The following is a 17,442-nucleotide window of genomic DNA, read 5'->3' on the forward strand; positions in this document are numbered from 1 at the left end:
GGCTGTGGCCCTGGGAGGTGAGAGACACAGGTGCCACCTGGAAGTGCGGACAGAAAGGCTGGAGCTGTACTTCCAGCTCTGCCTCTAATGAGTTGCTCAGCTGTGACATCCTCTGGCACCTGTTGCAGCCAGGTTAGGAGCTCAGCTCTATATCTAAGGTACATAAGTTCGGAAGCTGTATTTACTGCATGGAAAAAAGCTGCCCAATAAATTATCTGGATATAACACGTTAAATACTACTATAAGGTTGAAATGACATCCTTTTCTTCCATGACACATGAAGATATCAGAGACTGCTTTAGATCAGCACTTTTTAAGCTCTGCATATTCAGCAAAGTTCTTCTTAAAGAAAACTTGTCTTTTATAACATTGATTGTCCCCAGATACCTAGCCCAAAATGGCCAGAGGTGATTTAAAGACAAAAAAAAGACAAGAAGGTCATTTAAACAGACATACGCAATTTGGAGGAGTCCTGAGGGGGAAAAAAAACCCTAAACACATGAACAAAGCACTGGAAAATGGATGCAACTACCCAATAATACAAAAATGTTTCTCAAAGAATAAAGGATGACAGACAGCCCAGTTCTGTGCAAATGCTTCCAGAGCACATGAAACCCTCTCCAAACCTGGTATTCAAATGTGCATCGCTGATCTCCCTCTTCTTTGGGAGTCCGCAGGTCTTCCAGGCTTTTAGCTTGGCTGAGAGGCTGCGGCTGCGTTTCCACTTCCAAGTTTGGGAAAATGTCTTCCAGGAGGTTGACTTCAGCGGCCTTGCCCGTGAGGCGCGGGCTCGGCGGCCGAGCGCCTCTGCCCTTCTCCGGACTGGCAGCCTCTTCCCCGTCAGCACTATCAGATTCTTTCAGGGCCCGATATGGCTGCGGCCTAGGAGACAGGAAAGCAAAAATCATGTTGTATATGTGAGTCTTTCCAGTCTTTTTTAAAGCAATATCTATTAAGGAGCTTGATGGCTTTTACAGAAATCTTTTGGGTGGCAGAACACAGCTCACAGTGCCTTGTGAACAGCCGGCATGCAAGCAAAGCGACCAAGGGCAGAAGGACATGCAAAGATGACTTGGCACGGGAGGATTTTGCAGAAAGGGAAAGAACGCCAGCGGGACGTGCTGAGAGGAGAGCTGCGGCTCCGCAGCCGCGGGCGGGCGGACGAGCAGCGCTGCAGGGGCACGCGTACCGGCACCAGCTCCCCATTCGGCAGCCCGGCCCTGCACCCCCCTGTGTCGATGGCTTTTACTAAGCGCCCTGCAAGCGCCCTGGGTTTTGCACACACTCGCATCAGCTTGCTTCGAGCTAACTCAGCACAGAGCATAATTCAGAGCGTTTTCCTGCAATAATTGGGAACACTGTGCAGGGTTCCAACAATTACACTGGTGTCATCTTATCAAGAAACAACACAATCCATTATGGAGACACCTACTTTACATTTACAGCCAAGACCTAGTTAGCAAGATGCTCTTCTCGCACGTACCTCAACAAAACCTGAGCACCAGTGGATTTGCATAGGGTTGCATGCACAGAGGAGAGCAGCATAATACGCCTCCAATTAACAGCGAGAAGTGCCACATATTCATGCCGTGATTGGCACTTGACTGGCAGGCATTTTTACCATGGCATTTAAACAAGGTTTTCAATTAAAAGAAAATATTTGTGAGACCCCCAAAACAAAGATAACATGGAAGAATCCTCTTCTTTCCATATTTTATTATAATACATGTATATAATGCAAATTTATAGGGTCCATCTTGCCTCAATTGTCACGACATAACTAGCAGCATTCAGCTGGCGACAGGGCGGCACTAATGCAGGTACAGGAGGGACAGCCGAGGGTACAGGTCCCTGGACAGGGGGTGATTTTACACACCTTGCTTCTCTCTCTGATCTCACACACAGCACGTACTCATCTGCCAAGAATCAGATCAAACTGCAAAAAAAGCCCTGAGGAATCTTTCGCAAACAAAATATTTTAGTGGCTTTTCCCATCCCAAACACAAGAGCGTGGGAACTTTTTTCCGATACTAAACCTACAGCGTCTGGCTCCTCCGCCCAGCCGCCTTCGGGCCCCGCGCTGCCCCGAGCCCTCGGCGCGCTGGCTGCGCCACGGACGCTGCTTCCAGCCCGGGGGTCTCGGCCGTACAGACCCGGTCTGCAAACAGGCTCAGGTCTGGGAGGGATATTCGCATCACTAACCTGCAACGACGGGGAGGTCTGGAGCACAGGCCGCGCAGCCCTGCGCACAGCGTCACACCCTAGTCGCAGCCGCGGCAGGGCTCAGCGCCCAGGCAGGGCGGCCGGCAGTGGGGCAGCGGGAGGCCGCTGGGTCAGAACAACTCCAACAAACTGTAGAAATCATACGCTCCAGCATCAAACCGGCAGCCTCTTTCCCCAGCTTAGTCCGACACAGCTGCACCCGTCAGGCTTGACTCCAAAACCGCTCGCACCTGCCTGGGCATCGACATCGCCCTACCTGCAACCGGGACGCAGCCCGCCGGCAGCAGCTCGCGGGACTCGGGCGCCTCTTCCTCCCTCGCGCCGGCCGAGCCGTTAGCGCGTTCGTCAAGGGAGCGAGTGCAACTCTGTGCAGGGCATCGCCCCTCCTGCCCCGGGAGCCCTCGGGCCGATCCCCTGGCCGGCACCAGGGGAGGCCGGGCCACGAGCTGCCCCCCCGGCGCGGTGTGTCCGAACAGCGGCGCAGGCGTTAGCGCAGGCAGGGCCGGCGCTTCCCTCCACGCGAGCCGGGTTGCAGCGTCAGACCCGCTTTGGCTCCGAGGAAGAGGAGCCAGGCCACCGCCGGGCCGAGCGCCCTGTCCCCACGCTGCTCCCCGGAGGGATTTCGGCACCCGGCAGCCAGCGTTCGACCACGCTCCGGCCCCGAAGCGGGAGCCGCGGCACGGCCGAGCTGCTCGGCACCGCGTGCGACAGCCAGGCGAGGCAGCGCTACGCAGCTTTTGGCATTTACCAGTTTGCAACAATTTAAAAATTGAAGTTGCACATAAATAAAGCGGTGAGTGAACCCAACAAACTGCTTGTTATTTCTTGCATCGTTCTTGGTCAGAGCACATCTGCAGGTTGACTCCCCTGTGAGCCACTGAGCACCTGGCCCGTGGCAGGAGAGAGGCTGGACCAAGCGAGCGGACGCGGGAGAAGCTGACGGCGGCACGAGCAGGCTCCCGGGACAGTCCCAAAGCGCAGGCAGGGAGGCAGGGCAGACGGCAGTGGGTTCGGACGGGAGCGCGAGCGGGGAAAGCAGCACGCTGGGGCGAGGGCGATGGGGGTTACCTCCCGCAGGGCTCCCGGCGAGCACAAACCAGCAAGCGGTGCGTTACGGCAGGCTGCTTCATGCAGGAGTATGCTTTTGCATGCCATTAAATACCAAAACATCCAGGTAGAAATATTAAACATCCACCAAGTGCTACACAAAGATTGCAGGAGCATTTTAAAAACTGCAAGTATAAAAGCAGGCAGCCCTGACCAGTGCAAAACCCACTGCTCAGAGATTGAATTAACACAAAGAAAGGAAATAGGATAGACCATTCGAAAGGAGCAGAGAAGAAAAAGTTTTCAGAGAAGCCATAGACAGGATCCTCTTCCTGCTGAAATTCATCATCAGAAGAGTCCTCAGAGAGGAAGACTGTATAGTGTCGCATGGGCTTTACAAGGCTGAAGGAAACAGGGAGAGAAAAGGAAGTTATCAAGTTGTCACATTCAAAGCTGCAGAGGAGAGAGAAACCCGGAGACGCGCAGGCTCGACACCGTGGCCGAACACGGCCGCCGGCACTGCCGGGAGCTCCGCTGGCAAAGGTGCCGAGCCCTGCGAGCGCAGCCGCGCTGCAGAAGCCGCCGGCATGGAAACCCACGTTCTCCCGCTCTGGTTTTAGAGAGCTGGGCATCTCCTCAAATTGCTCACCGGGCTTTTCTGCTATCAAAGGTGCAACTGCAGAAAACAACCGGTGACACCAGTTTTGCAGACTGAAGTGCGCAAACGGCAGAGTACGGTCATCAGAGCAAAATAAAGAGACACAAAGGCAGAGGCTGTGTTAAGTCACTGGTGTTACAGAGCAAGGACAAATATGCACAAAGTGTCAAAAATTCCCGCATGCCCCAAAGCTGGACAACGAACAGCATGCGGTGCTGCTGGGCAGCTGCACGTATTTAATACAGTGCCCTGGAAAAGCTTCCCATTATTTTTTCCCATGGAACATGTTCGCTTTGGAGTGATCTTTGAGAGCAGTGTGTCTAAGCTACATACTGGATAATAAGTGCATTATACACACTCTTCTACGCAGGCATCTACTATATTGTCTGTCTAGGGAAGAGAGCTGCTTAAAACTTCTCTGGAAAGTTTCCATGGATTTTCTTTACTTTGGATGCCCTGCATAAAATCTATTTTTATTCCTTAGAAATATATCTTTCTTCCTCAGATCCTCTGAGCTCTGGCTACAAGAAAACAAGTATTAGATCTACCTCTCTGTGTTTGCAGAGACGTGGGCTGACATTAGCCTGATACGTAAGAGGAGTGACTCGAGATCTGAAACTTGCTTCACAATGGAACAAAAACAAAACTGTCCGAGGATTTACGTGAAACGTAACGTGCCGAGCGAGGTACATGTGTTTCTTTCCTCAGTGGCTAACTACTTGCAAAGTCTCACAATAAAATCTGGCAGAAAAGGGACTCGAGTTAATATTTCCCACATCACAGGATGCTGACGATCAATCTATGAATTCGCCAGCAGCAGCCTGGAGCCAAAACCCGTTCCGATGAAACCTCCTTAAAACCTAAAGTGCCTCTGGAAACACACTTTAGCCCTGATTAAACAACAAAACAAACAGCAGAAACAAAAACCCCTTACTTTGCCAGAATTTGGACAGGGCCGTATTAATCATCTTTACTTGAGACAGGGACGCGGAGGGCCGATCTCCGGGGTTTGCTGTCGCACCTAACGAAGACACTGGCTAAATTCTTACTGAACATAAAACTGACTGTGCATCTCTACGGGTCTGGTTAGATGTACGCTGGGTGGGGATAAAAGAGAAACATTTTAAGCTTGCTGAATTTATGAATATCTTTCTGTTATTTACTGCAACTACCAGTTGCTTCACTTTGTTTTAACCTGAAAACCAATAAATTACTCTTTTCTGCATAAAGCAGAAGCCTCTAAGATTGACTTTCCCCTGGAGCAAGCGCAGAGTGTCTACCACTGCGCTAAACCACCAAACGCGCTACCAGCTCTAGCAAAAGCGGGAAGAGTCCGCGAGCGGGGATGGAAATACCCCGGAGCCGGGAGGGAAAAGCGCACGGAGACACAGCGCCTCGCCGGCACTGCTGAAACATCCCAGCGCTCGGTGACACACAGAGCAAGGGCCACTGCTCCTGCCCCCCTGCAAAGCCAAAGCACTGGACAGCAAAAGCGCTTACAGAAAATACACTCTTGCATGTGAAATATTAAAAAAATGCTTCCCAAATAACCGAAAGCAAAAAAACCACAGCAACAAGGTTTATCAGTGCTAACCAGAGGACTCTGCCCCACAACCCAGTGCTTTCCATATGCTAAAATTCAAGCACAACCTTGTTTAGTGCCACCAAGATGATAGCCACTTACAAGACAATGAAAAAACCTTTCAATTTTTTCAAATGTTAATGTTTAGTTATTGCTTAGATTGTTCTCCCCCTTCAGTTGCTTTCCGGCCTATCTAAGCGTGCGTGGGGGGAATTTAAGAGGAAACAAAACTCTTTGCAATGGCAACGTAAACTGGGAGCAGGCGGGCGAAGGCCGGTGGCATCGCTGCAGAGCCGCGCCGGCAGCTCTGGCTTTCCTTCCCCCTCGCTGGGGCCACGGAGGAGACATCAGCAGGACCACGAGAGCAGCCACCCATCGCAGCCACCCGCCCGCGCTCGCCTCCCGGCCCCTCCGCGTTAGCAGCCCTTTATCACCGAGTTTGCTCTAGCTGCTGTTGCAAGTCAGATCAGGCACCGTCCGCGGCACAAAACGACACGCAGACCCGAGAGGCGAAGCCCGACTTTGCGGCGCTGCGGCCCGGAGCCGGCTCTGCTGTTCCAGGGAGGGCAGGGGCTGGGCCGCGGCGGGGGCCCAGGCGGTCCCATCCTGCGCGGCGCCTGCCCGCGGCTCAGCCTGGAGCCGCGCGGGGCTGCCGAAATCCCACGGCACCCGGCGCACACGGAAAGCAAAGGGACTCGACACCGCAAGCGACAGCGCACGAGGGCCACGCGGTGCCAGCGTGAATGAATGTTTATTCACAGTCAGGTCAGAGCTAATTAATTACGAAATATCTAAAGCGGGGGCGGCAGCGGGCAGAGCTGATGGTGCTGTGTCGCGGTCTGCGGCTCTGCAACGAGAGCCGTCGCGCAGCCCCTGCGACGCTGCAGCAGGCAGCCGGGGAACGGCAGGAGCTGCCGCTGCATTACGGGGAATTTGCTATGATACGTTTTTAGCAAACTTTTTAGGAAAGTCACTGTACTATCCAAAAATTTCCATTTACATTAACAAAGAGCTCAACCTAAAGTAATTCTAGAAACCAGAGATACTTTTAAAATGTTTCTTCTAATTTGTACACATACATTGTCTTTTTCTTGTAGGGGAGTAAATTAACGTTTGACCCACCTCCAGCAAAGCTAAAACTGTTTTCCAGAAATCGAGAGCGACGCCGAATTTCCAGACACCCGGCTGACACGGGCCAGCCACGTGGGGCCTGCGCGGACGGACGCAGGGCGCAGTGGCCGCATGGCCCCCGATGCCTTTTGCCTGCCGCCGGGGCCCGCACGCTGCCTGAGCCAGGAGCCGACCGGGAAGGAGTGGGATAATACCTTCTCTGACAGCTCATCAATTGCAGAGGAGCGCAAATAAGATTAAATCTATAGCAGCAGTTATACGCACCATTTTTTTGCTGCTACAAGTGCAATTTTCCTTGTTGGAATAAAGCAAGCACTTAACTCGCGCTGCTCGGCTGCTCTGCAAAAGATTTTGGGCAAAGATAAGGGATGAGCAATCTCAAATCGTCCAAGTTTAAATTTTTCATTAGCTGGAGGCAGCAGGCTCCCCCCGCGCGGCGGCTCCCTCATTAACCCAGCTCGCAGCCCCCCCGCCGCCCCCACACAGAGCTGCCTGGCGCAGGCAGGTCGCGGCGAGCCCGGCTCCGAGCCCAGCTCCGCGCCGCCGCCGGCTGCCAGGCGGGAAGGAGGTGTCCGTCACCGCTGCAACCCTCATCATCTCCCCATGACTGCTCCAGCTCCTGCCTACCTAATCTCCGCGCCGCGCTACCATGCAGATGACTTGCTGATCTCTTTCTAATGTTTAGTTTAACATGTCTTCGGTTAGCACTAGCATATGACAGCACTGACAGCCGTGGCTGTTCCTTTTTAAATATCATGTCAGAAACACGGCGCAATAAAGCCGGGGATGCGCTCCATGGCTCCGCGTACCATTATGATAGCGCCGGTTTCTTTTTTAATGAGGAAGATCTGCATCTCGGGAGCTTTTTTCATGTGTCAGGATGCATGGACAAATCAGCAGCACATCACGCTGGCCAAAAATGAAATGCTGACAAATGTAGATATTTCAAATTTAATTGACACCTAAATGTACTTGAGATAAAAAAATAGATATCCAGAAAATGTGAGCGTAGGATTTGAGCATTAATAAGGAGAATTCTGTAATAATTTTGAATTTGTGTATTTTATTAACTGCTTTGCTTTTTCCTGATTGCAGAGATTATGGTACAAAGAGGCAGGGTGGACTTGCTTCCATTATTCTCCTAGAACGGGCTTCCCAATTTGACGGAGGATTTTGAGATGTGGGTTTATTTGGATTTATCTTTTTTTTTTTTTAATAGCTATACAACAGCTCTAGGGAACTAAGGCATTTGTCCCTCTTAAGACAGTAAAATGAAGAGAACGAGACATTCGGATGCATGGGCTTTTCCTTGCCAATACGGAAGAGGAGACCCGGGACCCAGGGGATTACCTAGCGCCCTGTTCAAGGGGAACAGAGCCTGGATCCGTCCCTGGAATTCCTTCCTGCACATCATGAATACTCGGCACACCTGAGTGTGAACTAAGGAAACATTAAAACATTTACTTGATTTTTAAAGTGTCACTTTGTATACTGCGAATGCTCACAGGAGCAGAACATTTCAAGAAAACCAAAAAAACTTGCATTTTAAATGAAAGCAACACAAGTCATCCCATCAGAGAACAGAAACAACAGCGTGTGATCAGTGCATCCAGTGAAGGCACATAACTCACTGTTTTATAGTGTTTTCCAAACTGTTCAAAATTATCTAGAGAGCTGGAAATGTTCACGGGGAATTCTGAGTGGGAACAAGCGGAGGAAACCTCTGCGGCTCCGGTGGATCTAGAGGCGAGACTGTCCCAAGCTGTTTCACATTTTCTGGGTGTTTTGCAGCGCTAGCACCTACCCCGCGCTTCCCCTGCAGCTATCACATCTCTTCACGAAGGAAGCTGCAGACATTCGGTGTGTTCACACCAAAGCAGATGGCAGAAATAGGCCCCAGAATTAAAGTTTCTGGGAACCCATCCCATTGGAAGCAAAGGGGAGACCCAGGAACGGGACGGCAGGCCCAGAGCGGGGCCCATCAGCACTGTGCTGCCTGCCCAGGCCACGGCCCACGGAGGGGACAGCAGTGACACAGCTTAGCATGGAAAAAGCTCCTGCGGCAGCTCTTGCTCCAGCCCTGTCCTCAAGCTTATCTATCTATTGCTACTGCTGTTCTCGCCTGGCGAGGCACAAAACTCACGACGGCTCTCGGGACGCTCCTGTCTCGCTTGCTCTGGCCTTGCTGGGCACACACTGCCTTGGCCTCACCTTTCCATCTTGCTTCTCCTGCCCCCGTCTTCCCACGGCATGGGAACTGAAGCACGGGCAGCGAGTCTGTCTGCTATCACCTGCATTATTTTCGCTTTGATTCAGCCATCCCTGCTCACTCGGGTACTTGCTGGCTTAGCACTTCTCCTCGGCAGAGATCCCTGCTTGCAGGGATGCCATGGAAAGCCTTCGCCGCGCACACCTCCTCGGTGGCAGAGCTCGAAGCGCCTGCTTACAACAACTGGAATTTAATGTGCTTTATGAGCCTCTATCATTTAACACAGCCATCATGCTGATTTCGTACTAACTTCAGCGTAATGAGCCCACTATTGCGCTGCAGCCTATTTTCATTCATATGATATATGGGAAAGCCATTAGCTTCGATACCAAGTCCTACACGATTTCTGGAAAGCCGTAATGAACTGCTGCAGCACTGACATTGGTTTAGCCAGCCCAAGAGCCTTTTGACATGCTGTTAATTGCGAGCCTGACCCTCTGATTTCCTATTTTAATTTCCACCCACTCTGCATGCCCTGGAAGGCAGCGAGTCAGTACTCACAGAACCCAGAGCACGCTGGAAGCCTATTCTGCATTTAATAGGAAATCGCGCTGTGGTGTAAAAGAGAGCTCTCAAAGAACTGCCTGTCTGTTAAAAAATGCAACCTCTTATTTCTGTGAACAACTAATTTGTGTTTAAAGAGGCATGTCCCATGTGTTTAGGATTGCCCCAGGTGGTAATCCAACATTTTCTGAGCTCTCAACTACAAATTCCTCCTGTTATTTTATAGCTAAAAAAAAGTTTTAAAATTATACATTTTAGACTTAATGACAATTTTGAAGAATATTTATACTTTGTAAACCTTTCACGCTTTGAATTATTGATAAAATTGCAAAAAAAACCCCTTTCTATTGTAGGGGGAATGACTGACACTGTAACTGGGGGCGGGGGGAACTGTTCTTCTATCAGCTCTTCTGGTTTAACAACAGACTCCTACATTAGCAACAATCTTGAGCGTCCTTTGGAGTAACTGCTCCCGTCCCCCTGCGTTTTAATTGAAGACTGACTAGAAAATGAACACATATACCACGAGAACAATGTTCTTCTTTTAAACAGAGAAAAAAAATAACTCATGTTGCTGAAGACACAAGTTTCCCAATACCATCAGAATTGCCTTAACAGATGTGAAAAGCGGAAGGAGGCCTGCTTGAGGGTTTGCTTCTCGGAGATGCCACGCAAGGCTACGAACGGGGAGAGGCTGCAGCGGGAGCAGCGACTACCCGGGGGCAGGTTGTGCAGTGGCTGGTGCCACCCCACCCCGGGGGCCCGGCCTCCTCCGGCTGGCAGCAGGATGCAAGCGGAGGTTTGAGCTGAGGAGTCAGAGATCCTGGGAAACGTCTCGGAAGCCTACACGCAACCGTCTGAGACCAACGAGCTAGTAAGAGGGTTGACAATAGAAAGACACTTTTCATTGAACAGAAGCTCCTCCTCACAAACAGATCCCACACATAAACATCCGAGAAAAGTAACTGTCTCATACTTAGCTTTGGAGCCAGCGCAATCAAACCCAATACTTTGGTCAAGTTTAATTTAGGGAAAGCACCCTCTCTGCCCTGCTGCTGAGCAGCAGATTTCATGGGATCTCCTCCAATCTGCAAGAAGGGTACCCCGATACTACCAGCAGACACAAATATAAACCGTCCCTCCCAAATCCCCACGCAGCAAGTTGCAGCTACCGGGTTCCTCATCCTAGAGATGTGCGGGATCTGCATCCTGCATACGAAAATTTGCATTCCCAGTCACTAGCATTTTCAGGTGAGCAGCTTAGATCAGATAAGTGGCTATCTTTGATTATTAGAGTCATTACCCTGGGAAAAGAAAAAGTTGCTGGCTGATAGGGCCAACGACAACCATCTACGTAGAGGTCCCCAGACGCTGCCCAGCGAGCGCTTCTGCTGGCTTCCCTCAGACGAGCTCGCTCGATTCGAGGCACGCACTGGGGGAGCAATGTGGTAACTCGGCTCCACCTTGAAAAACGGAGCAAACTTCCCAGCTTCTGGTTCAGGGAGACCTCGCTTCCTCTGCCAGGCCAGGGCCTTGCCAGCACGCACCTTACGGGCAGGGACACCGAGGACGTGGACACTCTACTCTAAGAATCACACATCCGTCTTACTAACACCCGTGGGAGCTACAAAACACACGCCATTAAAGCTCTCACTTCACATCTCACTCCAGCGGCTCCTGAAGTTTCCTCCTTCTAGAGAAAAAGCACCGAACCAGCCCGGCCTCTTCTGCTGCTCTTGCTCAGCTTCAAGAAATGCCGACCTAGGGGTACCTGCCCGAAAACGGTCCCCTTTCGCCACACAGCAGAGAGGTAAAACACCCCTACCGCTCTCCATACGGGGCAACTCTGGCCCCACAAACTCTTCGGTGACTTCCAGGCAAGGCAGCAGGTAGCCCACGAAGCAAAGGCCTCAGCCTCTACCATCGCAACACATGTAATTCTGCTTGGCTTGCGGTTTTGCCAACATCAGAACTTCCAAGTCTCGCACGCCGTCTCCCGTGGGGAAGCTCTGTCTCTACCCTAACGCCCCGGGGGCTACGTTTCCTCCACCAGGATTTCTGGCTGACCGCAAGACTCTACCACTGACCGTCTGGCAGCAGCTCTGTCCGAGTTTGTTCTGCCACCTAAGTTAGCGACAGGAAAGAATTAAAATGCATCAGCTGCTGCTGTGACATTGCACTTGAACTGGGTAAAATCCTAAAGCTGCGACAGACCAGGAAGGGATCGCATCCCGGTACCATACAGCAAATACCACTGCTCTTAGAAGCGCTACTTGGTTTTATTCCACATTTAAAGGATGGAGAAAAATGTCAGTAAAATGCTCGTGAAGAAAAATAAGTCAGTTTATGGCTACAAAGAATCCTCATTATCTTTTGTATATTGTCCCTGATCACTCTCGCAACACAGCAGCTCTGTGGTTCACTCTGTGAAAGCGGCTGAGTCGTACAGAGTCACTAAAATTCATTACAACAAACTAAAATCAACAAAAAATAATTCAATCTATTACTGGTATCAGCATAAATGTTATGTTTATCACCCATGTTTATTTCTATTCTGATACTGTGAGGAATTGAAGATAAATTTGAGTAGTATGCCACTTTGGAACGTCAGGCAGCTTTTAAATCTGAACACACATAATCTGTCATCCGAAATATATATAATGGCTAAGCTGATTTAGTTATCGTCTAGCTATGCAGTGAGTCATCAGATTAAACATTCAAGAAAAGACTTAAAAAATATATAATATAACCTTTGTGCAGGGACAGCTACCAGCCTGTACCCCCATGCGAGCTCTTCCGCAGGATTTGCAATCTGCTCCACAAGAGGGCAACCAAATTCCACTGTAGAACGGATAAATCATCCTGTATGATTTAAAAGTGACCACTCATTTTTAGCAAAAACCCAAAATATCTCCCCATCCTGGTGTAAAGGCTCCTTACCCTATGAACATTTTGGCATGTGTTCCCAGCATCAAGAACTTCGGCCATCCCAAATCATACAGAGGACAGCTGGAAAATGCTAGAGCATCCCCCGTCCAGGGAGGGAACCAAAGATGCTTCACACGCAGGAAACACCAGTTTAAGCTTTTCACATGACTTGGAAAACGGAGCCTGGCTCTGCTGCCTGCTGCTCTCAGCTCACTGCTCAATTGCTCCCGCAGGAGTGCCAGACAGGTCTGTCCCTACTCTAGCCGTATTTTTCAAGACACCTTTTCCATCTAAGATCAATGGCCCCTGGCAAAATGCCCAGTCCTTAGATTCCCAAATTCTGAACTGAAATGAGGCAACCTGCTCATTCAGACACATAGGAAATGCAGCTAACTATTACCAGACTTCGTACCCGAGCAGAGCTTAGTGCTCTTTTGTACTTCTAAACAGTTTAAATAGCTGCGCTCAAAAAGAATCCAAATAACTTTGAATCCAAACTGGATATTGATGCAGCATACAGGTATATTTGTTAAATGCAATAGTGTTTTTTATGCTATGTTGGTAAGGTATGACATTCATTCTCTTAGTTTTTTGCTTGATGGCATACTGTTTAACTCAATTATGGCTACATATTAAGAAAATCAGCAACAATACTCAGTATCTTCTTTTTGAAGAGTACTTCAATTTATGACTTTCATGAAAGCATCTGAAAAATCCCTCTGCTCAAGATAACAGAATATAGTGTTTATATGAACAAGAGAGATGTTGGAAGGCGACGCACTCTGCGTACTAGCAGTCGGCTACAGCAGCACAACTTACTTGGAACATTACCCCCGTTTACTTTGTAGTCAAATCCAAAGCGATGATAAATTAGCCAGTACTAAGCAAGACAGTCAAGCTCCACAAGGCTTCACTCTAAAGCTCATTATAAAGCTGCTGCTGCCGGGGCTCTAACAAGCACGAGACACAGCCCGCGCTGCCAGCGCGGGGAAACGAACCGCCGGCAGCTTCCAGGCAGAGCCCAGCAGCAACGGGGGGGTTGCAGGGACTTGGCTAAATTTCATTTAAAGCATCGTTCAAACAACCCACGCCCCACAAACAAAAATGAACATACTTCCACAAATCTGAAAACTTTCACTAAATAGGCTGATCAGATTAAGTGTAATTTGACAGACCAGAATTTCCAAATAATTTAAGCTTTTTTGCTTTTTCATTCCTCCTCTAAAATATTCTAAAAATTAAAAATAAACCTTTTCTCTAGTTCATAAAAAAATTACTTTGATTTGTAGGTTTTGTTTGTTTGTTTTCTCCTTTGGCCAGGTCCAGTTTTGAACACATTAGTCTTTAAACACCAGTGCCACTAGGGAGAAGCAGAGCAACAAAGCACTTACTGTTCTGGACTAGAAACCGAAGTCCTTCGCCCTTCCACAGCAATATTGCTCTTGGGTCTCTTAACAACATGAGGTCTTGGAGGCCGAACCTGTTACACACATACATGGAAGAAATTCCGTCAAATACTTCAAGCTGATCAAACAACAAGCAAAAATGACAAAATCTGCATATCCACTGTTATCTTAAATGTATTTTCCATTTAGAGTCACTTTTAAACTTTTTTTCTGTGCTACAATGAAGCTACAATTTTATCAGCATTAATATGAACCACAGTACCCATAACTTCTTAAAAGACTTCCTATTAAAAAAACATGTTTTTGAGTAGCAAATGAAACATATATGCTTTTGTCACTGACCGTTAGCTATTAGCCCAGGATTGAATATTTATTCCAGTATCCTGTTTGGCACAGGTCAAGCTTCTGGTAAAAGATTTCCTAAACGTGAGCTTCATCTAAACAGTTAACTGAAACAGTAAAAATAGAAAATCCAGTGTTTTGTGGTAATATTATATTGGAAATCAGAGTTCAGCTCTAACACCACGATCCTTTTGTCTGCTTGTTCGTAACAGCTTCCGAAGCAAAGAATTTGGTGTAAGGGAACACTGAAAACACTGGTGCTTAGAATAAATGTTACAACATGAAAAGCATTGCCCATTTTTCATAAAAAATTTGGTTCCTTTCATCAGCTGAACAGAAAACCTTGCTGGGTTTATCATCACTGATGTTATGTTAGTGTATCTTCTTTCTGTTGTCTGCAATAAAATCTAAAGGCTTCCTGCAGAAGGTGATGTTGCTGTCGGTCCAGCCCTAAGTGACATTTCCATCATCTTCTAAAATCAGGCTTAATTTTCCCACACAACTCCACAAGCAAACAAGCTTCACTTCAAGGAAAGGAATAAGCACACACGATGGCTGTACAGGCAAAGTTTATGCAGTGCCTCCCCATGCTAAAGAGGAATCCTGTTGCCGAACTTACCCCATTGAGTCAAATGCAGGAAGGCACATTTGCAGCATCAGGGCCAGGCTGTACAAACAAGCTTTCCAGTTTTTGTTAAGAAAGTACTGCCTTATCTGAAACAAAGTCTAATTTGTTGGCTTAGCTGAATGCCAGCTTCAACAGGAATCCCCAAAGCCCTCAAATAAACGAAGGAATACAGCTCAACTCCTGCCCTCCCTGAGCCTGTGCTCCCTTAATAGCTACAATAGAAAGGAAGCTGTTAAAGGCCTACAACCTAAGCACTCTTTGGATGACTAGTGAATTTGTTTGCAATGATAGATGAGGGTTTCCCCCACCTCTGCAAGTTTTTAGGAACATAAAGCTCAAATTTTCTTGCAAGGAAAAAGCCACCGAATCGTGCGTAGTGCTGAAACACTACGCAACGCTATGCAGAAGATAATAGCAGGATTATTGTCTTGAATTTTCATTTCAAAGGAAATAGGGTACAGCAGAAATGGTGGAGAAATTCAGAGATGTGGTGCCACTATTCCTTAGGAAAAAAGGTTTATACAAAGGTCAGATGTTAAGGTCTTGAAGATCAGTCCCCACACAAGGCTGTTCCTCTCTACAATAAAGACAGCTTAAGAATGTGAATTTATGGCAGGAATGGAAGGATTAAGTTTGTGGCAACTTCAACTGAACTTGCAACGTGGTGAAACATGGGGAAAAGAACAACAGAGCTAATTAGACGAGCTGAGCTGTCAGAGTGCGGCTGAATGGCTCGGTGCCAACAAACAAAAGGAATGGGCTGGCAATCAGCAGGATCGATGAAGAATACTGCTTCATTAGGGTTGATAAAACACAGAGAGAGGGAGCGAGGGAGAGCGCGTGCAAGAGGGGGAGAGAAACAAGAGGGATTGGGGGGGGAAGAGAACGAGAAGGAGAAAGAAAAAGAGAGGAAGAAAAAAACCTGTTTAATTAAATCCGAGCTGGAAGATGATGTGTAAAGCTGGCTTGTCATCATGCTGTGAACACTTTCACCTTTTGGGTGGTACCCTGGGGACGTGATGGTGATGAGGGAGAAAGATGAGAGTTTTGGATGGCTCCAGGGGGCTAGCGGACCAGTAAAGTGCGGGGCGACATGCTAAGAGGGATTTAGAGCATTGTTCATGGGGAAATGCAGGGAAAAGCCAGGAATCAAGCCAATTCCTTGCTGGATTTTGAGCCTTATGTAGCCAAATAGGCAGGGTTAAATGCATATCAAATGCAAAAGTATGAAAGAAATCCAATTACATGAGCACACAGCCAGGAGAATAAAGGTGAATATCCAGGACAGAAGGGTTAAATGTGCTTATTACAGTCCTCATCAACTTTCTGCATAATTATTACATTTTTACTTTTTTTTTTCAATTGAATGAAGTTTCCAAACAGCCTCTATTAATCCAAACAGATCTCTATTAATTATAAGCAGCAACCTTCTCTCTTTCATGGTACCTTCACAATCCATTCCCAAAACAGCAGAACGTAAAGAACAGATCTGTTATGCTTCCTTAACCTTTCTTTGGTCTGTGTTTTTCCTTCTATTATCAGTAATGACTCATGCTGCAAGCACTCGTGCCCATGGATTCCTCCTAGTAGCAGATATATCCTGAAAACAGTAAGTATTTCTTGGCAGCTCCGGAATTACATGGACTTGGCTGGAGGAGCAGAGGGACCTGGCCTCCTCATTCAGGGCTTGCCGTAAAAGACTAGGATAAATTACTTCCCCATACCCACCTCTATAGTATATGCCAAGATTAAGAGGGTGAAAAAGCAGCCTGCACAAAGTGTTATTTACATACACAAAAATGCATTTCATCTATTAAAAGCCAAATAACAGTTGTGAACAACAACAAAATTTATGCATATTTGGTACAAGCATATTTTTGGGGAGTGATTATAATCATTTACATTTATCTTGAATTTCCTCTTGATGAATGAAGCGTTTCTGTTCCACTTATTGGCACAGCTAGATGAATGCAACAGGAGCTTTTATTATTACGTTTCAAACCTTTTATCAATCACATTAGGAGCAAAGACAGTTGACACAAACACATTATACTGAGGACTATTAATGTACTACAGCTGGGAGATTAAACAGTCTTAGCAAGATCCACTTTGATGTAATAAATGGCTCGATCTGAACAGCACTGCTCAGGAACTTGTGCACAGGGGAAGCGCAGCGTGCCGTGGCGGGGCTGCGCCTGCCAAGCGCGAACGCGGGAAGCCCTCGCACCACCGAGAGAAACGGGGAAGTTTGTTCCCAGCAAAGTGCCCCGGGGAGGGTCTCCCACATCAATTATATTTCAGAGAACACATAGAAGCAGAGTCAATGCTACCCTTTACACACACAGAAAACAGAAGCGTTCAGTGCAGGAATCCATGACAACTCTTAAGTTAAACACCCAGAGTTAAAAAGAGGGAGGAGAGGGAAAACATGCTACTGAAACGTAACTTAGGAACATGCACCAAGACCAAAAGTTAAAACACACCAAGTGCATTTGTTAACCAGTTGCCTGCTCATCTGAAACTAAACATTTTAAACAAGTTTTAGCAAGATTAGATTTGAAAACTTGCATCTCTCTCTTACACATGTGTATGTACATATACGGAAGCACGGAGTAAGATGTATTTGCCTTTTGATTGAATTAAAATTCATAAAGCAAAAATCCTGAACGGAATTAAATACCTTCCAAGCCTGCTGCAAAAACAACACCCCTTCTAACCTGATAC

General features: G+C 47.9%; 1 protein-coding gene across 5 annotated transcripts in view; it reads right to left on the bottom strand.

Moving 5' to 3' along the window:
• Nucleotides 1-17,442, bottom strand: part of DENND1A (DENN domain containing 1A) — a 225,731-nt gene that overhangs the window by 3,983 nt on the left and 204,306 nt on the right. For 3 of the 5 annotated variants that reach the window (XM_064523958.1, XM_026100869.2, XM_026100868.2), the window contains 2 exons: nucleotides 13,734-13,822; nucleotides 627-882 (listed from right to left, as the gene is read on the bottom strand). In XM_064523958.1, the coding sequence (XP_064380028.1) occupies nucleotides 627-882; nucleotides 13,734-13,822 (345 nt within the window). Of the gene's footprint in view, nucleotides 1-626; nucleotides 883-3,543; nucleotides 3,673-13,733; nucleotides 13,823-17,442 lie in introns of all 5 variants that reach the window. The other 2 variants (XM_064523957.1, XM_026100867.2) reach the window with 1 other exon arrangement.

The sequence above is a fragment of the Dromaius novaehollandiae genome, chromosome 20, assembly GCF_036370855.1.
Source record: "Dromaius novaehollandiae isolate bDroNov1 chromosome 20, bDroNov1.hap1, whole genome shotgun sequence".
NCBI lineage: Eukaryota > Metazoa > Chordata > Aves > Casuariiformes > Dromaiidae > Dromaius > Dromaius novaehollandiae.